Source organism: Dichotomopilus funicola, assembly GCF_033296635.1.
Source record: "Dichotomopilus funicola strain CBS 141.50 unplaced genomic scaffold C8A04scaffold_26, whole genome shotgun sequence".
In the NCBI taxonomy this organism is placed as follows: Eukaryota; Fungi; Ascomycota; class Sordariomycetes; order Sordariales; family Chaetomiaceae; genus Dichotomopilus; species Dichotomopilus funicola.
Window position 1 is genome coordinate 63,492 of NW_026944047.1, and position 20,682 is coordinate 84,173.

Sequence of the window (20,682 nt, forward strand, 5' to 3'; positions counted from 1 at the left end):
CCCCCGAACTTCCCCCCCAACTTCCCGCCCGGCTCCTCCCGCGAGGGCAATCCCAGAGACGAAGAAGAATCCGACTCCGACGACGCCTGGACCCCCACCGACCTGCAAAACCCCCTCCTCTGCCCCGTCCGCCCGGACTCGCCGGTCTCAGATACCGAATTGGAGTATCATTTACAGGCTATTGAGCGGGAGGAGAGGGCTATTAATGGTAGTGCTGCAGGAGGTCGGCCGGGACCGCTGTTTGGAGGGGGTGACCGCCGTGGGGGTGGGAAGGGTGCGAGGGGGAATGATGCGGTGTTGGTTTTTGGGCCGGGGTATGGAGAGGGGGGTGATGGGGATGGTGTTGGTCAGGGGGGTGGTGGGGAGGGTGGAAATGGGGGAGGAGGTGGTGGTGGATCGGGGAGTGGGAGGAGGGAGGCAGAGGCGTGGAATGCGGTTGCGGTGGTTGGGTTGAGGGTTTATTATAAGGGGGTGGAGGGCGAGGAGAAACAGGAGGGGGAGAAACTGGGAGAGGAAGAGGAAGAGGTGGTGTTGAGGGTGGTGAGGCCGAATCGGTGGGTGATTGATGATGAGGAGGACGAGGCAAAGGTGAAGAAGGATGGGAAGGGAGAGAAGAAGGGGGAGGGGGAGGAGCTGGAGGCGGATGAGACGCAGGTGTTGGATGTGGATGATAGTGCGAGGGATGCTGTTGGTGTGCCGGTGTAGGTATCGTATCCGGTGTAAGTGAGTGGAATTGCAGATCAGGTTAGAATGTTGGGTATCATAGGATTAGCAACAGCGTGTGCAGTATATTCGGCGTTGGCATTTATGACCTACAACCTTGTGCTTGGCCTGAGATAAGTTAACTTAGCCATGAGAAAGTTAACAACAGAAAACTTACCCCTTCACATCACCCTTATACATTCCATCCCGGCCTCTATTCTTCACACCACACTACGTAAGTCCATCACAACCCATCCAACAAAGCCCTCACCTTCCTCCTCTCCTCCCCCTCAACATCCCCTACCTTCTCCCCCCTTTCATCTCGACTTTGATCAGCATTCTGCTCCTGCAACAACCCAACCCGTCCCCCCACCCTCGCCAATAACATCCTCATCCGCTGCAACTCCGCCTCCACCTCTCCATTCCGCGTGACTAGGTTCTCCTGTACGCTGCCGAGGCCATTTCCTTCGTCCTGTCCACCTTCACTGGTCGTCACATCAGGGTTAGAGTCAGGGTTAGGGTTAGAAGAAGCAGAAGAAGAAAACGGCTCAAGCAGGGTGCGCAAGCTGCGTAATCGGGCGACGCGGGCGGTGGCTTGGGTTTTGCGGTCTGCGAGGGCGTGGAGGTCTGTGGCGAGGGCGGCGTAGTGTTTTGTTTCTGGGGAGGGGTCTGTGGTAGTGGTGGTGGTGGTGGTGTGGTCTTCCCATTCGAGAGGGAGAGTGAGGGCGATTTGGGGGTTGGCTGGGTTGTTAGTACGTCGTTGATGTATTTATGAGTTGGTAGTGAAAGAGGGGTGTGAGAGAGGGGTGTGAGAGAGGGGCGTGAGAGCGAGGGGGGGTAATGAGATAGGCTGTGTCGATGAAAAGAGAAAAAGGACGAAAAAGGAAAGGTATGAAAGAAGGTCACAGTAAGGAACAGCAAGAAGAACACACCCAAATCAGCACCAACATTCAACCACCCCCCCTCCACCTCATCTTCCCCCCACCCCTCACCCCCGGAACCCCCCCCGACAGCCCGCTCGGCCGCGTCCCAGTACAGCCGGTCGATCTGCTCGGCCACATGCCGCGTCGCCTGGGGCGCGTACGCCCGCTTCACGTGTTGCTGGAGGCGGTGGTTTAGTTTGAAGAGGGCGTCGTCGATGGCTTTCTCGGGGAGGGGTGGTGCTGTTTTTTCCGAGTCATTGTTGTTGTCGTCGGTGTTGTCGTCGGTGTTGTTGTTTTTGTTATTGGAGAGCCAGTCGCGGGTTGGAGCGAGAGGTTGCGAGAGGACGCGTGTTTGGGTGGTGAGGAAGGATTGTTTGAGGGCGAGGACCGTGGGTGGGGATGTGGCCATTTTGGTGGTGATATCGGTCGTTTTTGGAGGGTTGATGTTTTGGTGTTTTAAGTTGATGTTCAAGCGATGAGTGAGGCCGAAAGGGGAAATGGAAGATGGGATGAGAAATGTCAGGGTTAGGGTACACCAGGGACGACCCCACATGAGCTCTGGCAAATTGAGGTCATTCATTCGCTGTGGGGTGCATCTGCAGGCAAATCCACCAAAAGTTGGAACATTGAATTGTCGAATCCGAGATCACCGAACAGAAACCAGAATCGAAACACGGCACCACAAATATACAGCCCCCGATTCCTCGAGCCCGACCTACCCCGAACCAACACCGCTGGCGACCCCCACCTGCGGCCGCGCGCCCTCAGCATGCGCTGGTACTAGCGCTGCGCCCACTCGACCTATTTCTTAGGCTTCTCGGGCCCCTCCTCCCACCATGCGGTCACAGCACCTCACGCGCAATGTGTGTTCTCTCCGACTGCTGGCCCGCCACGGCCTGCTGCGGCCCTGCCCGTCGCTTCCAGGCCGCTGCTATGCCGTCTCCTCCCGCGCCGCTTTTCTTCCCTACGCACCCCCGGCCTCGACCTCACTTCCACGCGGCCAGCCCCGCCGGACCTTCTTCGGCATCTTCCAGAAACCCCCGCGCATGCTAAAGGAGCCCGACCTCGAGCCGGGCTACGACGTGCTGCTGCAGTTCCGCAGCGTCGAGGTCGAGAATGCCCGTCCACCCCCGCGCGAGGACCTGCTTCGCGGCTGGCGCCAGTTCATCCAGTACAAGCGCAAGAACTACCACCAGCCGCTGAACCCGACCCAGGCGTTTTTGATTCAGCGCTTGCTGCGACACCTGCTCGCTGTCGATGCGGACGACGCCACAAACGGCGCAACGAATGGCGCAACAAACCGCCAACAGACCGCAGACCTCGGGTTTGCCGACTTGCGTACCGCGCTGTGGGTGACGGTGACGAAACCGCCCAAGGGGACCACCGAGCACCACCTCGAGCTTGCGAAGCTGGTCTACGCCGAGATTGAGCGGAGGATACAGGAGATGCGCGGGCTTGGGGTTGAAGAGGATGTTATTCGGGATACCCTGGGGGGGAAGGAGATGCTGGACCTGGAGCTGTATTTGACGGCGCTGTCGCAGTACGGCGCCGCGCGGGAGGCTGCGGTGCGGTTGGCTGAGTTTCGGGAGAGGAATGCGACTGCGACACAGGCGCAGGGAACAATAGCTCAGGACACAACGCAGGACACTACACAGACACAAACACAAACACAGGCGCAGAGTCGGAAAAGCAAAGGGTCGGGAAACAAAGGCATGGCGGCCCGCGAGCGGTCGTTCTGGACAATCGTGCTGCGCGGCCTGGCCAAGGAGGGCCGCGAGGAGGAACTGCTGGCCGAGTTCGCCAACGCCGAAGCAGCTAAACTCGAGTACCAACCGCCGATCCACGAGATCATGACAACCTTTTACGCGCAGCGGGACCAGGTCGAGGAGACCAAGCGGTGGTTCTCACGGCCCATTCAAGCCGGTTGGGCGCCGAGCCCCAAGGTTTATCTCGAGCTGGTGCGGTTTGCCGTGCGGAACCGTGAGCAGGCCTGGCTGCAGCCCATCTTTGAGCGGCTGATCAACTCGGATCCGCAAAAGGACTACTGGGATGTTGTGTTTCAGTGGGCTGTGTTGGCTATGGATAAGGGGGTTGAGGATGTCAAGCAGATGATCCAGGTTATGTCGGCGCAGAGGTCTTCAACAGGGAGCAGGCAGCAGCAGCAAGAACAACCACCACCACAACAAGACAACAAAGACAGAGGACCAAAGGCCGACGCGGCCACCATCAACGCCCTCATCTCCGCCGCCATCGAAAAACAAAACCCCTACCTGGCCGAGCGCTTCCTCTCCCTCGGCGCCGAGCTCCAAATCCCCCCCAGCGCATCAACCTACATCCTCCAAATGGACTACCGCCTCGACGCCCAAGACTTCTCCGGCGTGCGCGCGCTCTACGACAAGCTCCTCAAAGGCGAAGTCCCCGTCTACCAAGACGAAGACCTCCCCGTGCTCAACAAATACCTCCGCGCCCTCTGCGCCGTGCACCCCGAACCCGACCTCGGCCGCATCCTCGACATCACCGCCGACCTCGAACAACGCCACGCCACCCTCGAACCCGACACCGTCGTCGCCCTCTGCATGGTCTTTTTGCGTTCCGACAACCAATTCGAAGTCATCGACACCCTCTCCCTGCACACCGTCTCCTACTCCCGCGACGAACGCGCCCAAGTCCGCCGCGCATTCGTCGACTACTGCTGCCTCGACCGCCACGCCCTCAGCACCGCCCGCGCCTGGGACGCCTACTCCCTCCTCCGCCAATTCTTCCCCGACACCGACCCCTCCGAACGCGCCCGCCTCATGGACGCCTTCTTCGCCCGCCGCCGCCCAGACATGGCCTGCTACATCTTCGGCCACATGCGCTCTTCCGATAGCCCCGGCCACCGTCCCACCGCCGACATGTACGTCCGCTGCCTGGAGGGTCTCGGCCGGCACCCGGAGTTGGCCGGCACCGGCGGCAGCGGTGTCAGTCCGGGAATTGGCATGGGCTTATCCGGTGGCGCTAGCGGTCCCAGCGGGACCGGCACCAGCGGCAGTGCGCATGCCGACTCCCTTAAAATGATCCACAACATGCTCAAAATGGACACGACCGTGCAACTCGACACCCGTCTGCGCAACGCGCTCATGATGGCCTACGCGGCGTGCGATGAACCGCATGTGGCGATCCATGAGTTCTGGCGGGACATTACCGCGTCTGCCGAAGGCCCTTCCTACGCCAGTCTGGCGATTGTGTTTTGGGCGTGTGAGTTATCGCCGTTTGGGGATAGGGTGGCACGGGAGATTTGGCAGAAGGTGCAACGCATGGATTTGGCGGTGCCGGCGGAGGTGTTTGGGGCGTATTGTGGTGCGATTGCGGGGAATGGACATGTGGAGGAGGTGATGAGGTTGATTCGGGGCATGGAGGGGAGTGTGGGGTGTGCGCCGGGGATGATGACGTGAGTATTTTTTCCCTTTCTCTCTGTGTTTCTCTCTCTTCCTCTCTTTCAACCCTTACCCCTTACCTTTAACCAACCCCTTTTACCCCTTACCCTTATCCTTACCCCTTAACCTTTCAGCCCATACGGCCATTCGCTTCTTCGGAATTCACGCTAACGCTATAAAATAGCCTCGGCGTACCCTACAACGCACTCCCCTGGGCCAACGTCAAAGACCAGTTCGAGACCTGGGCCCGCGCCGAGTACCCGGATATCTGGGCACAGCTGGAGAAGAAGGGGCGCAAGCAGACCATCCAGGGGACGAAGTTCAATATTCGGAGGGATATGAGGGCGTAGGTTGAGTTTGGGATGGAGAAAATTCAGGGTGGGTGGACGAGAGAGTGGTTCCAAATGGGGGGTCGAATGGGGAATTGTGTACGTGATGAAGCAATGAAGAATGAAGGTTGGGATTGGAATTGGGAGAAAGGTTGGGAGGCTGGCTGCATGTAAAATTGAGGACTGGATGTATGTATATGTGATAGGGTTGATTGTTTATACATTGGCATAGGCGGGAGCGGTGATACTGATACCGACTGATGCTGGAGGTTGGGTAACTTAAAAATGGCATGTCCACGCATTTTCGTTATATTTTTTTGTGTCGTGTGGTTGGTAATGTACATGTAGTGTATTGTGTATTTGGTACAGTCGTCGGAGCATGCTGCGTTTCCTCCACGTCTTTTCCTTTCCTTTCAGCACTGTGTACCCCCACCATCAGTCTGTTCGTCCACCGAAACCGACTTCCGTTCCACCCGAATCAGAGTCCTAACTACGACTCCCACCTACGATTCCCAACTCCGAACCCAACTACATACACCTCGCTCATAGCCGATTCTCAGTCGGCGCAATAGGCACCATAGCCGAAATCCCCCTCTGCTTAATCCGCAAAATCTCCGGGTGCCGATGCACACTCGGGTGCAAGCCCATGCCAATCGCCCGGCGGATCGCCTTGGCCATCTTCCGCTGATTGACCGGCCGCAGCCCCGTTTCAGACGAGTGCTTGATCCGCCCCATGGGGGTCATGAAATCCGAGATGAGGGAGAAATTCTGTTTTTCTAGGTCAGCCTCCCTTCTTTCTCATCCACGAAAAGGGAAAAGAGATATTGTAGGTAGGTACCTTGTAATTATCCACAGGATTAAACCCCAACACCTCCACCACATCCTCCAGCGGCGCCCGCATCTTGCCCCACTTCTTCATCTCCGCCTTGCCAATGTCGCGCGGCGTGTAGACATCGCCGACCCGCCACCGTCGCTGGTTTTGGCGTAGGTAGTTGTCGGTTGTCGTGTTGATGGCGAGGTCCCGGATGTGGCCGCTGGTGCCGACTTGTTCTTCGATTACGCGGCGGCGCTCTTCGGGGGTTAGCGGGCCGCTGCGGTTGAGGCCTGAGGAGGCCAGGTCTTGGAGGGCCGCGTTGGGGTTCGTGAAGGTGGTGGGGGTGCTGCCGGCGAGACGGTTGGTGTTGGTGTTGGAATACGTGTTGTTCTGCGAGTCGCGGACTTGGGGGGGAGAGTGTCAGTCGTCGGTTGAGGGGGATGTTCGGTTGGGAGGAGGGACAAAGGGGTACTGACATGCTGAGAGGCTTGGTGTCGTCGACAACGCCCGCGAGAGTGGTGGCTGCTGCGCCAGCTGTGTTCGTTGCTGTGTCGTCAAGGCAGACCGGCATTGGCGCGCGGCTGCCGAGAGCCATTGCCGGGATGTCGACATGTTGGCTGTGTTGTGCGTGTATCTCTCCCGCTGCTGCTGTCGTCGTGAGGTCGTCAAAAATCGGTTCGTGATGCTGGTGTTTGGTGATCTGGGCACCTGTGGGGTTTGGTGGGATAAATCTTTGGTGCGGTCGGATTGGCTGGAATGGAGTTATAAGTGGGTATTCCGCGGGCCAGGGGCTGCGGCAGGCAGTTCTTAGCAAAATTTCGAGACTTGGCATTCGTTCATCTCGTTCATTCATCAATCGGTCCATCAAATCTTTGGCTCAAAACAAACAACAGTCAAATCCAATTTCTCAGTTGACAACGGTTGATTACTCTGCCTAGTTTTGGGTCATCGGATACGCCCTCGCCAAAATGCCGCGGAAACTCAAGTTTCACGAACAGAAGCTGCTCAAGAAGTGGGTGGACACGCCGGACGATGAACCACGGATTCACGATTAACCCATGGATGCGCCAGGCACGACTTCATCAACTACAAACAAGACAACAACCACCGAGACCACGATGTCGCGAGGTAAATTCCAGGATCCAGAATTGTATTGCTGATGTCGTCTCTAACTCATCATCTCAGACGGTACATGATTCAAAAACCAGAGGACTATGTATGCCCCCAACTGGATTCTCATTCTTTACCCATGACTGACCCTCTACCAGCACAAGTACAACAGGATATGTGGTGTAAGTCAACTTGAGTTCCCCTCTGTGAACAAGTTCTTTACTAACACAAACCCAGTCTCTCCGGCAATTAGCACACCGCCTCAGCGTATGTTTCACCAACATCTTCAGCAAAACGGCCTACTGACCCCATCGCAGCTACTCCCCCCAGAAAGCGAGGTGCGGAGGAAACATGAGGTCCTGCTTCTGGACAAGCTCTACGACATGGGCATCCTCTCGGTATGCGGCCCGGCAACGACTCTGACGTGCGCGGTGTCTAACTAACCTGTCCTCCAGAGCAAATCCAAGCTGTCCCAAGTCGAGCACAACGTCACAGTATCCGCGTTCGCGCGGCGGCGGTTGCCGGTGGTTATGACACGGTATGTTTTTGTTGTATTTTTCCCTGTTGATAACAGCGATGTCAAGGCCGAGGGGGGGGACCATGCTAATTCCAACAGACTGCGCATGGCCGAGACCGTCCAGGCGGCGACAAAGATGATCGAGCAGGGCCACGTCCGGGTGGGCGTCGAAGAGGTCCGGGACCCGGCGTTCCTTGTGACGAGGAGCATGGAGGACTTTGTCACATGGACTGTGGGGAGCAAGATCAAGCAGAATATCATGAAGTATCGGGATAAGGTTGATGATTTTGAGCTGCTTTAGGGTTGGTGGTGTGGGTTGTTTGAGGTTTGGTTGGAAGAATTTACCCGGCCTGGGACATGACCGGAACGATTCATTGGAGTTCCCGTCCTTGGGTACGGTATGGGATCTGTCGGGCTGGGTACGCAAGCGGGGAGTGTTGATGTGCAAGGGCAGGATGCACGGCATGGCGTTATATCAGGGACTCAACTCTTGCAGAAGCCAACGGATAGCCGGGCGTAAATTAATGGAATGGTTTGGACTGGACTTATTGGCGATGGTGTAGGCTATCCGTGCTGAATGACTTGCGTGGTCCAGACCGGTTCATGTGACCATCCCAGCTGTTCCTTCCGCGTTACAAATCGGACCACAGTTCGGTACTTGCCCGTTCTGCTGACGGATTCTCCAAAACTGCGTTAGCCTCTACTGGTTTCTTCTCGTTCTCCTAACATATGTGAACTTGGCATCACCCATACCTGTCCTCGATTTCCGTTCTCCTAGGTCTCTCTTGTTTACCTATAACCTACAATATCACCAGGTGACCTTATTTTTCCCTATTCACCAACTCGTCGGCATCTCACAACCCACTACGCTCCCTGCCAGGCCTCGAGGTTTTCCTCCGCCTCGCCAGATACACTCCCTTTTTGGTTCATCCTCCCCTGCCCTAATTTTGTCTGAAACACGAAGTCAAACCGAATAACCTCACCAACCCCCAACTCTGTTCCCATTCGCGTCCCCTCGGCCGTGTGCATCTACAGGCCGGACATCAACAACATGACGCCTCCCACGAGCTCCACTACCCCACCCTTCAACATCCTGACCTCAATGCAAAGACGAGACACCCACCGCTCCTCGCCTCACGACGAGTCCACCCAACACCCTCAGACAAACAACCAAACCTCAGCTCACTCACACCGGGCTCAACTAGATGGCCCGTCCGCACCCCCGCGCATTACCATCGGCCACAACCGCCACCGCCGTGCAGCCAGTGAAGGCGGCGTCTACGACCATGGCAGCCCCGACGTTGAAGAAGCTCTCAACATCCCAGTGCATGACCGACGACACCATCGGCACGACGCAGACAAAGTACATCCAGCCGAGGTAGCGGCACTAGTACTTGGGGGCGTCGGGCTTGCAGCGGCGGCCGGGGCGGTCGGCACCGGCGTTGCAGCGAGCGTGGGAGGTGCCATGGCAGGCGTGGGTGCTGGGGTGGGCGGTGCTATCGCAGGTGTCGGAGCGGGCGTTGGCGCAGCGATGGGAGGGGTAGGCGCTGGGATGGGCGCGGCCCTTGGGGGAGTGGCAATGGGTGTGAAAGGTGCTATGGTGGGCGTAGGAGGAGCAGCTGCGGCTACTGCTGCCGCTGCCGCGGGGTTGGGGGTGTTACCGGTCGAGGGTGGGTTGGGGTTCGTCGGTCGGCCGCTGGCGTGGTCACGGTTGCATGGGCATTCGCATTCGTACTCGTGCTTGGTCAGGGAGGCGGTGAGGCGGGTCGGGGGACGGGACTATGGACGTGGTCATCATCATGATCACCACCATCATCATGATCACCACCATCACCATCATGATCGTCACCACAGGCACGACCGCGTACTTTTCGACGTTGATTCTGATTCTGATTCCGACGGCGAGGAGTACTCTGACCTGGATGAGGTCGACCCCCTGATGCTTGGTACACCGGAGTGTGCGAGGCATGAGTCAAGAGAGGGGCGCAGGAGTCGGTGGGCGAGGTGGCATGCTGCGAGAGCCAGAGCCAGGGGATATTCCTTCGGGGGTTGGCTATGAGGGGTGCAGGTGATGGAATGGAAGAGGGTGAGTTAGGACTGAAGGTGGGGCGTTGGGTTGGGTTTATGTATGATACCTGATTATCCAATAGGTGAACAAAGTTTTGCTGCTCTGTAACCTCCCTCAACGCTCAGTATTGGGTCATGTTCACTGCTTGATGCCTCCAACCTCGACGTAGATTTTGCCAGGGAGGTTATGAAGCATTGTGAGAAGGCAATGAATAAGTGAAGGCACATCACTCTTCACACAGATCTGACCCTGTGAATCCCCTCTATCGGGTGTGGTTAACTATTGCCGCAGTACAGATAATACTCCTCCGATTGCAAAGTCAGCAAGGAGCGATCGAACTAAGGAAAAGTCCAAAGAAATATAACCGGTACTCTCGCCACCGTAATCTCCTCGATGATCTCACCTACCTACCCGGAAGCAACGGTAATGCGGCGGCGGTGGCCAAACATACGTAATCCAGAGCGCCGATAAGGTGGCTACAGAACAGAGTGTGTCCCTGCTGTGGAAGACCCCGTCTTGCTGCCCAAGATTTCCTGACGAGTTGCTGGATTGCAAGGACCAGCCATGATTGGCTGCCCCGTCGAGGGCGTAATAACGAGCTGAGACGGAATTTCTAGCAATGGGCTCGGACAACCATACTCGCAGTAATAAGGGAGGCTGTGAGGTACTGGAATCTCCTGTCTCTTCCCCCCCCCTTGCTCAAGCTTATTATACTTATACAGAGTCATCATCAGCACGAAGCAAAAGTTAGCAACTCAATAAGTTACAATAAGCCAAAAAGCTCACCAGCGGACCCTCTTCACCGGCTGAAGAAGGGTGCTTAGTTACGAAAACCCCGATGGGTTTTTCTCCGGATTGAACTGGAGCCTCTCGATCGGTTGTCGAGGGGTGAGGCAGCCCCTGGGCCGGTCCCCGCCAGCCAACTGCGCTACGCAACTAGTTGTGGGTATTGCTGGGGGGATTGGTGGCAGGAGGTCGGTGGATGTTGTATATATACTTTGGTGGGAGGGAAGGGGCGTGAATGTGGCCTTGCTGGGCCCAGTGTGTAGAACATGCCAACACAGTGGGAATACCCCAAAGCCGAGATCCTGAAAACTTGCAACAGCGTTAAAATGCAGAACGAACCCAATTACTATCATAGAGCTCTCTATTGTTGTATCGCTGTGCTAGATCGTGATATGGTTCCCTCCTCGAAGTCCTTCGTCTCGAGGGTACCTCGGCCCCATCCAATACCATCAACACCTAGCACTCAGAAGTATCACACCCCTTTCCTTTTCTATCCTCTACTCCCCCCCACCAAATTCCGCCGAATCAACCTCACATCGTCATCCGAAAACCCCAACGCCCCCTTAACATACCCTTCAAACCCGCCATGCTCAGCCTCCAGAGCCTTCACAAAAGCCGCCCACGTCCTAACTCTCAGATTCGACAAATTCTTCAACCCAGCATGCCTCGCCTCAACACTCGGCGCGTCACCAAGCCTACCACCAGTCAACGCAGCCTCCAACATCTCCCGCGCCGGCTCAATGCCAATACGCGACAGCACATAATCCAGCGCGACTGTATCAGCGCTCGCCCCGGCAAGACTCAGCAGGAGTCCGGCCACCACGCCTGTGCGGTCACGGCCAGCTGTACAATGAAATACCACGCCTTCCTCTCCCTTTCCGTCCCGCACTGCTTCCAGCACCCGCCGGATTGTGGCTGCGTAGTATTTTAACACACCGAGATACATCTCCACAAACCCCTTTTCTCCGTCGCCTTCGGCGAAGAGTGCAAAGTCCACCGCATTCGGCGCACCCTCTGCCGTAGGCTCCCATATCGCTGTCACGCCGTCATCGCCGTCATCGCCGTCCGGATCCGGCCGACGCACCCGCTCGCCTTCGGTGCGTAAGTCGACTAGATACCTGACCCGACCGCCCAGCGCGTTGCGGAGTGTTGACGTCGTGAAGGGTGCCTCTGAGGAGGTGTTTTGGTCCGGGTCCGGGTTCGGCTTCGGCTTCGGCGCGCTGAATCCAGCCGTGCGGAAGAACAGGCCGGGCCGGATGGGCGAGCCGGGGACTAGGCCAAGGTCGCGGGAATTGAAGGAGAAGGGGACGTGGATGAAGGGTGGGGAGGATAGGATTGTGGCGAGGGGGGTGGAGGTGGGTGGGAGGGGAAGAGTGCCGTCTGTTTGGGCTAGGGCGAGGAGGGCGGGGGCGTCCATTGGATTGCTGTTTTTGTTGTATTTTTATTTTTGGGGGTGGTTGGGCTGTGAGTAGGTGGTGTTGGTTTGGTAACTTTGGTTGGGTAAGGTGCAAGTTCAGAATGGAATAGTGAGCGTTGTGATGAGCCAAGGTACCTAACGTGAACGGGAAGTAAGGTCGAGTGTAAGCACCGTTAACGTTAACGTTGCGGCCTCACCCCCGCTTCTTATACCTCTCCGAAAACAGCCCCGAACCGCCATTCTGACCCGATCTCCACCGCCGCCCTATGACAGGCCCCACCCGGAGATAACCCCGGATCTCGCATCGGACATCGGATCCGACCCGGGCGAACTCAAGTGCAAACTCCCGTTCTCCGGGGCAAAGGATAAAAACAAAACAATAAGCCCGGAGAAAAACTTACCAATCCCGGGGTTCTACGACCGCGCCACACTGAACGCGACTTGGTTTGAATGGGGCCAAATACGAAACACGAAATACGGCGTGCAGCTACGAACTTGGTCCCCTGCCTCAATACTTCGGAGAGATTACCCCGCTTAGGAGTACTAATCATGTAGTGCCCAACTGGCCCCCGATTGCAGGAGTCTCCCGCTTGTTCGTCTGCATTTTCTTTCCTTTGAGAAAGCTCGCGAGACGATTACATGTGCCGACCACTCGGTAACCTACTTAACCTAACTACTGACATAATGACCAAAATAGACATCCAAACAATCCCAAACTAAAGAAGCGCCATTGTCATCATCCGTTCTTCTCTCGCCCCCAAGTCGCCCGCCCAACCGTACAAGGAACAGAACCGTATTCAACAAGGAGCCAGTGAATTGTGTCCACATGTTTTCTTACCGTACTTTGCATGCAGGTTCATGCCGGATGGGACGTCCATGTTGAATCCATCCGCATGCCCAGGTTTCATGTTTGACGTCCGTGTTCCTCTAATCGGGGGATCTGACACTTGGCGGTCCGTCCCGCGCCCGGGCGTCGGGGTTCAGACTGACGAGATCAGATGAGATCGGCCCACCCGTCAATTGTTTCGTCGAAATGGATTGCCCATGTACATACTCATACACAGTACACCTACCTCCGCTGTCAAAACCAGGGCGTTGCGATGTACCCTTCCGGGTTGGTCCCTTTAATTATTCCTTACCTAGGTTGTCTCAATGCCTGTCCATTGATCACCCTTGGAAAATCTACATCGGTAGATAACACACATGTTGAAATAATTAGACGCGGAAATTACAAAGTAATTACCCGTGGGTACCCGCATGGGTAGGACCCAAATGCAACCCATAACCCATTTGGGTACCTATTTGGGTCTGTACCCATATGGGTTTGGGTTCACATGGACTGGGGTCATACGGGCTGGGTCCAGAGATACCCAGAAATATTGGCAAGGATCGGGTTGTATTTATTTGGGTATAGCCTACCTTAATGACAGGGACTCCTGATCATCGATGTAACCGGACTGTAACATCTTTGGAATGGAGCTACGCAGAACGCGTAACGAAATACATAACCATAATACACAACATAATACACAGAACAGCGGGGGGATTATCAATCGGCCGTCAACGCCGTCAACGACAATTGATCATCAACTGATGTTGGTCCTCTTTGTGCACTTCCGAGACACGGGCCGTTTTGGAAATGAGGAGCCAGTACTGACGTCTACTTACCTCTCTTACCACTGATTCCATGGACCTCGGGCGAGCCGGAGTGCCGCTAACATGCCGCCTGTCCTGTTTCGACCGACACGCCACAAACTACCTTCATGGCAAATCGGGTGGTGGATGATGGCCGATGACTAGATCGGTACGGCACATACCCTAGCACCCGTCCAAACATCTTCAACTGCTCTTTCGTATGTACGTTAATTAACTAGAATAAGCCACCCCTCCAATATCTTTCCTACTCCCCCTTCCCTCTACACAGTCCACTAGGTAGGTACCTACAAACTAACATCCGCACTCCCCCCCCTCTCCCCCACCTCCCCGGTCCTCGAATTCGTATACTTAACCCCCACACTAACCTTCACACTCCCACCACCCCCCGACGCCTTCCACTTCACCACCGTATCACCGTTCCCTTGTATCTCTTTTGGCACCTCCCCTTCCGCCGTAAACGTCACCCCCGACGACCCAGACGAAACATCAAATTCCACCCCTTCAAAAGCCGCATCATCGAAATTACTGATCGTCGCGGTCACAACCCCCTGCCCGTCCCCAGTCACAGTCACAATACTATCCGCTGCGCCGGTCTCAGATGTCTCTGGCCGATTTACACGTTTCCCAGGCTCCACGCCCGCGCGATACGCCGCGCGTTGGACGGCTACGGAAGCCTGGGAGATATTATCGATGAGGGAGTTACCCGGCCAGTTTGTCGGGCCGGAGTGGCCGTAGTTACCATCAAACGTGTTGTTATCGGTGTTGGCGCCGTTTTGGGCTAGCCAGGTGCCGGTGTTGAAGAGGAGGTTATCTGTGAAAGTGTAGGAGTTTGAGCCCTCGTCGGTGTACAGCCCGTAGGCTCCCGAGTCGAGGACGTAGTTTTCTGTGATGAAGGTAGACGGGGATTTGGATAGGGTGTATATCCCACCGAGATCGGTGTGGCTGTGGCCGTAGGCGCGGATGAAGTTCGCGGCGATGAGGTTTGTGTTGGAGGTGGTGGGGTCGGAGTATTTCGGTTGGAAGTTGTACAGGCCACGGTTTTGGTACTCCGGGCTGCCGCCGGCGTCGTTGGAGCCCCAGCCGTAGCCGTGGCAGATGCCGGAGTAGGGGGTGATGTGCAGGTCGTTGTGGGAGATGGTGGAGTGGTGGGCGTAGGTGAGGAGGATGGGGACGGTGGAGGTGAAGAGGGAGGAGGTGTTGTAGAAGACGTTGTTGGTGATGATCAGGTGGGAGTTGGTCATTCCGGCATTGCTGGGGTGGTGCGCGTCGGCTTGCACGCCGCCGGCGGTAATGCTGTTGCCCATGATTTGGGTGAAGTAGGCGTTGGAGACGGTGATGTGGGCTGCGCCGAGGCCGACGCCGGAGGTGTGTGCGTTGGCGTCGTTGCCGATGCCGATGCCGCCCCCGCCGAGTTGCGTGTAGTTGCCGCCGGAGAAGGTGATGTTGGTTGCGGCGCTGATTTGGATGGCGCCGGGCATTTGGAACCAGTGAGGGCGGGTGGATTCGAAGTTGGAGGGGGTGTAGGTCGAGTTCTCCCCGATGTAGGCGCCTGTTTGCTGGTCGGGATAGCCTACTGTTGCTGGCTTCATCCATGTGCTGTGGGCGAAGCTGATGCCTGTGAAAGTGAGGTCGTGCGCCGGGTCGTCGTAGGTGCCGCCGACCGAGACGATGCACTCCAGCACGCCGAGGTATGTCGTGGCCGTGGTCAGGTTCTCACCATCAAGCGGCTTGTAGTACACCGTGCCCGCTGCCGAGTCGAGATAAAACTGTCCTCCATCCGAGATCAAGGCCAATGCGTTCTGCACCCACACGCCAAAGTCCGCGTTCGGCTGGGCCACTGTGTCGTACCCCCACATATTGTTGAACCAAGTGTTTTGCTTCATGGCCAACTGCCGGTTGCTCGCTGACTGAATGAGAGCATACCGGTCCGTGAACGAATTGATAAACCGCACCTCGGCCCCTGCAATGCCCTCCGTGTCCATGAGCCAGTCATACTGCCCGTTACTCCAGGTCATACCAGACGAGGTAAACTGAAAGTCCTTCCGGTTGGCCAGCTTCCGGCGGGCAAAGTTGGCCGCCTGCCCGTTGACGTACAGGTTACGAGACTCCGTTCCTTTCGGCACGCTCGCTGACCACACGCCATCGGATCCCTCCTCCCATCCGGTGACTTCAATCCCGCCAGAGACCACGGCCCCGGGACCGTCCCAGTTGACGGTGAAGCCATCGCGGCCTGAGTCTTCGGCGGTGAAGTTGAGGGTTTCGGCGACTGGGTACAGGCCTGGGGCGAGGTGCACCGTGATGTTGTCGGTTAGGGAGCTGGAGATCTGGTCGCGGACGGCGCCTTGAGCGTGTTCGATCGTGGCGAAAGAGGCATCGGCGCTGCTTCCGTCGTTGTTGTCTGATCCCGTTGGTGAGATGTAGAAGTCAAGAGCAGCAACTGGGAAACGGCCCAGGCCAGCGATAGCTAGCCCGCTGAGATAGGAGAGCCGCATCGTGATTTGCGAGACGGTGATGAAAATGCCCTTCGTGTGTTACAATGCGGACGGCTTCAACAGGAAAAGAGGCCATCAAAGCCGGACAGTGGTGTTCAACATGATAAAGATATGAAGAAATTTGCACAAACTCTCCCTGTCATTTTTATTACATGGTTGCGCGCTGACTGGCGCAAAAACTTCGGATTCTCATTTACAGCGGCTAGCCAGCCTCCCGACAGGCGTAATTTCTGATGGTCTTTGGAGGGTAATAACGCGTTCATTGCCACTGCCGCATGTCAAAAGTTGGGGAACCGCCGATCCCCCGCAAGCTAAACTCGGGTCGCTTGAGGGTACCATCGCGTCGTGGGTCGGACCCTGATGATGGATACGAGGAAATCACTGAGTAGAGCCTAGCTCCCATGAGAGAGTCAAGTCGGCGGGTATTGAATCTCGGTTGTTTATCCGGGTCTGCGTAGTTTTCCCTTGGAGCGCTTATCCCCGGGGGTAGGACGGCTGAGGATTCGGGGTTGCCAAGCAATTGGTTGCCCAAATTGAGGCTCGCCGTGTTCCTGGCTTGCGGGGGGGCTGGTCGCAACGTCACTGGAGCGGTTATAAGCGAAAGTGCGTCACGTGTGCGTCGATTGCTACTTTTTCGCCAACCCAGAGATGATTTTGACTAGCAAGGAAATCCAGGGTTGGCTAGTAATTAAGATCTTGTTTTCGATTCAGGTGTTAAAAGGATTCAAAAGTGGGGGTGGGCCAATTGATAACGAACGACGGAAGAGAATGTATATAGGGAAGGCCTGCGGTACCAGTTTCCAACAATAAAGCAATCATGATGATCACACCTGCGGGTAGTGTAGTGGTTAAGCTGTGAACCTTGTCAGCCCCCCCCAGGGTGAAATGGGTCCCCTGGGCAGTGAGGCTGACCACAGCTCTCTTTTTCGAGTCCTGCAGTTTGCACTTTGTTTTGGTTTCAGTTTTTTCGCTCCTGCCGGTTTTCAAGGCGCGTTCCTCGCACGACGCGTAGTTGGAGAAGTTGGGTTGGCGGTCCGGTTCACGTGCTTTGAGCTGTGGGGTTCCGTGCCACAAGGTGGCTGGGTCTCGGTTGGTACTATGGCTAAAGTTTCGACGACAGGCGCACGGGCCCCCAAGGCTTGGTGTTTCGCAAAGTTTATTCCGACGACAACTTGCGAGCTACAAATGACCCCCACGTTGTGGATCGAGATGCATTATGTTTTTGGTGGTTTCGCACAAAACAAACCACCCGAATAATCATGCGAACAGTAATACCAGGGCCATTGTATTCTCATTATTAGTAACAAGACCACTGGATTTAAGTATGAGATTTTAGGTCCCAGTGCGATTTGCAGTGGGTTTGCAGTGGTTGATTCTGTAGTGCTTTTTGCCGTCCGCAGACTGATTCTCTGTCCAAATCACGTATATCCGCCTAAAATCAGAGGTGAGAGCCTTCTCCCAGCACCAAGAGCTGGGGGACCTGGCTGTCCCCGTCTCGCTCGACGCTAAAGGATGACTTGTCGTCTCCTGGGCCAACAGAAACTCTCACAGAGCCGCAGAACTGCCCAAGCTCGTTGGCACTAGGAACCGGGGCCTCAATCACTCCCTTCCCGGAAACACTACCAACGACAACCTTGGTCAAGCTAGCCGCCCAGTCATAGTCCGGCCGGTCACTCGTCCCCACCAACAACGCCCGATCCTCCCTCAACAACAACGGCAAATGAAAACTATTAAACGTCTCCTTAACCCACGCCGGCCCAATCCGCTTCTTCCCATCCAACAACCCCATCCACGTCCCCGCCGGCACATAATACTCACACACCCCCTCGCCATCAAACACCGGCGCCACCAACAAACTATCCCCAAACATATACTGCATATCCAACGTCTGACAAACCCTATCCCCGGGAAACTCCACCACCATCGCCCTCACCAACGGCAACCCTCCCCGGCAACACTCCACCGCCTGCGCATACACATACGGCATCAACATATTCTTCAACCGCACAAACTTCCCCAACACCCCCACCGCCTCCTCATCCACCAGCCACGGCACCCGATACGTATGCGACCCATGCAACCGCGAATGCGACGACAACAGCCCGAATTGCACCCACCGCTTGTAAAGCGCTGCGTCGGGGATATCCCCGGATAATCCCTCGCTCATAAACCCGGCTATGTCATGCGACCAGAAGGCGAAGCCGCTTAACCCTAGCGACAAGCCCCCGCGAAGCGTCTGCGCCATGCCGGCCCAGGTGGATTCACAGTCCCCGCCCCAGTGGACGGGCATTGTTTGCCCGCCGGCGGTAGCTGCGCGCGCAAAGACGGCGGCTTGGGAGGGGCCGCGTTTCCGCGCGATGGTGTCGTAGACGGCGCGGTTGTAGAGGAGCGAGTAATAGTTATGTCCGGCGCGGGGATCCATGCCGTTGTGAAACTGGACATCTTCCCAGGGAATGCGCTCGCCGAAATCGGTTTTGAATGTATCCACCCCGATATCGAGGAGGGTTTCAAGCTGGGCTTGGTACCAGGCGTACGCAGCCGGGTTGGTGAAGTCGACGATACCCATGCCGGCCTGCCAGATATCGCTTTGCCAGATGGAGCTATCCGATGCGCGGCGGATGAGGTAGTTGTTTTGGGCGGCATGGTCGAAGACTTCCGAGTCCTGCGCGATGTAAGCGTTGATCCAGACGCAGACTTTGACGTTGTGGTTGGTGTGGAGGCGGTCGAGGAAAGCGCGGGGGTCGGGGAAGAATCGGGGGTCGAAGGTGAAGTTGGTCCAGGCGTGGGGGCGCATCCAGAAGCAGTCGAAGTGGAGGACGGAAACGGGAATGGAGTGGGAGGACATGCGGGTGAGTTGGGTGGTGACGGTGGTTTCGTCGTAGGAGGTGAGGAAGGAGGTGGAGAGGTAGAGGCCGAAGGACCAGGTTGGGGGGAGGGGGGGGTGGCCTGTTAGGGAGGCGTAGCGACGGAGGATCTGAAAACCCGTTTGTTAGTTTGGGGGTGCTTGGGTGTGGTTGAATTGAAATGAGTTCTTGACTTACATCTTTCGGTGTCGGCCCATAAATCACAAACCACCGGATCTCCTCGCCCTGGATCGACACCTGCACCTTGGCCAGCTTTTCGTTCTGAATCTCGTAGGACAGCAAGTCCGAGTGGTCGAAGAAGATGCCGTATCCGCGGTTGGTCATGTAAAACGGGACGTTCTTGTATGCTGTACTCAGTCAGTCCGTCGAACTATTACCAACATCAATTGCTACCACGCAACCCGGCTCGACCACCAGGTCCGAGCAAGCAGCAGGCAAGCTGTACATACTATAAGGAGTGCACGTCCCCGCATCCTCATTCCACAAATCAATTTCCTGCCCATTCTTCACAAACGGTCCAAACCTTTCCCCCAACCCGTAAACATACTCCCCCACATCAAGGCCTAGAGACACGGACATATACGGCTTGTTGCTCCTCGACACCGGCGCGCGGTAATACGGGTCGGCAATATTAGTCGACGCCTCCAGCGGGCTGGGGATTCCCTGGTTCGGAGGGCCGATGATGTGTTGCAGCGATGCAAAGCCCACGTCGGTCAGCGTTTTGTTGTCGTCGGTTGACTCAAACGCGATGCGGAAGGCGGAGGGGTTCTTGTTTAGCACGGCGCGGATCCCGCCGCTTGTTATGGTTGATGTGTTGGAGGATTCCTGGTGAGATAGATTTCCATGGTTTCCTTCAAGATCTTTGTCCTTGGCCTCCAGAAAAAGGGTGAACCTCGGCTCGTTGGTCCTGGTCCCGCGGAAGTGCCATGCTGAGCAGGCAATGATACCGGATGAAGGGGCTGAGATGCTCAACGTGATGGTCGGGCGGTTTAGGGTATCGCCGCGGTTGCTGACATGGCGTGTCGTGCAAACAGCTCTTAGTTGACCTGGCTGGGGCTCGGTGACGTGTGATACTTCGACGGCATTGTAGATGGAGGTGTGCTCGCGGTCGAACCAGTAGCCGTGGGTGAACTTCATGGCGTTTGCTGCTGTTCACTAAAGCACAAGAGATGATTGGTAACTAGGGGTAAACCAAGGAATAAACAAGGATGTAATTGGATTATTTATTTACAATGTCACTAGAGTTACGTGTACATGACCAAATCTTAGGAAGCTCAATAAATAGAATGAGTTCCTCGTCTTGTTGGAGAAACTCACAGCCCGCAGATCCTTTCTCGTTACAGATCTCCATTCTCCAAAAATGTTTCTAAGCTTCCTCTGGATATGGTTTCCCGTGTTTGCTTACTCTTGTAACGACCAGTAATTGGCGCGGGAGTACTCGTTGGCTGCATTATACCTGATTGGCGCGCATCGCTTGCGATGCAAGGGATGTTACCAACCCATTGGTATTCCCGAACCATCGGAGGAATTATCGCGGCCAGTACGACAGTACCAATACGGGAACCGATGATCCCCAGAAATGTCAAGA

General features: G+C 56.2%; 9 protein-coding genes across 9 annotated transcripts in view; 4 read left to right on the forward strand and 5 right to left on the reverse strand.

Annotated features, from left to right (window-relative positions):
• Window positions 1–705, forward strand: part of C8A04DRAFT_36815 (calpain family cysteine protease) — a gene marked incomplete at both ends in the record, with an annotated part of 4,060 nt that extends 3,355 nt beyond the window's left edge. Inside the window, one exon of the mRNA XM_062783661.1 lies at window positions 152–705. Coding sequence (XP_062637527.1) covers window positions 152–705 — 554 coding nt within the window. The remainder of the gene's footprint in view (window positions 1–151) is intronic.
• A 241-nt stretch (window positions 706–946) lies between these two features.
• C8A04DRAFT_36816 (kinetochore Sim4 complex subunit Fta4) lies at window positions 947–2,034 on the reverse strand (the record flags this gene model as incomplete). The annotated part of the gene is made up of 2 exons (XM_062783662.1): window positions 947–1,443; window positions 1,635–2,034. The coding sequence occupies 2 exons, from the start codon at window positions 2,032–2,034 to the stop codon at window positions 947–949; spliced, it is 897 nt and encodes a 298-aa protein (XP_062637528.1).
• Window positions 2,035–2,461: 427 nt separating this feature from the next.
• Window positions 2,462–5,391, forward strand: C8A04DRAFT_11709 (uncharacterized protein; the record flags this gene model as incomplete). Its single annotated transcript, XM_062777069.1, has 4 exons — window positions 2,462–3,204; window positions 3,307–4,560; window positions 4,636–5,055; window positions 5,226–5,391. The coding sequence occupies 4 exons, from the start codon at window positions 2,462–2,464 to the stop codon at window positions 5,389–5,391; spliced, it is 2,583 nt and encodes an 860-aa protein (XP_062637529.1).
• A 522-nt stretch (window positions 5,392–5,913) lies between these two features.
• C8A04DRAFT_11742 (ribosomal protein S18) lies at window positions 5,914–6,796 on the reverse strand (the record flags this gene model as incomplete). The annotated part of the gene is made up of 3 exons (XM_062777078.1): window positions 5,914–6,138; window positions 6,209–6,588; window positions 6,661–6,796. The coding sequence occupies 3 exons, from the start codon at window positions 6,794–6,796 to the stop codon at window positions 5,914–5,916; spliced, it is 741 nt and encodes a 246-aa protein (XP_062637530.1).
• Window positions 6,797–7,152: 356 nt separating this feature from the next.
• C8A04DRAFT_28063 (uncharacterized protein) lies at window positions 7,153–8,112 on the forward strand (the record flags this gene model as incomplete). The annotated part of the gene is made up of 8 exons (XM_062780503.1): window positions 7,153–7,196; window positions 7,256–7,312; window positions 7,370–7,400; window positions 7,453–7,476; window positions 7,532–7,561; window positions 7,612–7,692; window positions 7,750–7,832; window positions 7,911–8,112. The coding sequence occupies 8 exons, from the start codon at window positions 7,153–7,155 to the stop codon at window positions 8,110–8,112; spliced, it is 552 nt and encodes a 183-aa protein (XP_062637531.1).
• A 750-nt stretch (window positions 8,113–8,862) lies between these two features.
• Window positions 8,863–9,870, forward strand: C8A04DRAFT_28064 (uncharacterized protein; the record flags this gene model as incomplete). The annotated part of the gene is made up of 1 exon (XM_062780504.1): window positions 8,863–9,870. The coding sequence occupies one exon, from the start codon at window positions 8,863–8,865 to the stop codon at window positions 9,868–9,870; it is 1,008 nt and encodes a 335-aa protein (XP_062637532.1).
• Window positions 9,871–11,155: 1,285 nt separating this feature from the next.
• Window positions 11,156–12,082, reverse strand: C8A04DRAFT_36820 (protein-tyrosine phosphatase-like protein; the record flags this gene model as incomplete). The annotated part of the gene is made up of 1 exon (XM_062783663.1): window positions 11,156–12,082. One exon carries the CDS (start codon window positions 12,080–12,082, stop codon window positions 11,156–11,158), a length of 927 nt encoding a protein of 308 aa, XP_062637533.1.
• Window positions 12,083–14,022: 1,940 nt separating this feature from the next.
• C8A04DRAFT_28066 (pectin lyase) lies at window positions 14,023–16,230 on the reverse strand (the record flags this gene model as incomplete). The annotated part of the gene is made up of 1 exon (XM_062780505.1): window positions 14,023–16,230. The coding sequence occupies one exon, from the start codon at window positions 16,228–16,230 to the stop codon at window positions 14,023–14,025; it is 2,208 nt and encodes a 735-aa protein (XP_062637534.1).
• Window positions 16,231–17,668: 1,438 nt separating this feature from the next.
• On the reverse strand, window positions 17,669–20,231 carry C8A04DRAFT_28067 (sugar hydrolase; the record flags this gene model as incomplete). Its single annotated transcript, XM_062780506.1, has 3 exons — window positions 17,669–19,204; window positions 19,272–19,441; window positions 19,544–20,231. 3 exons carry the CDS (start codon window positions 20,229–20,231, stop codon window positions 17,669–17,671), a joined length of 2,394 nt encoding a protein of 797 aa, XP_062637535.1.
• Window positions 20,232–20,682: the final 451 nt, after the last annotated feature.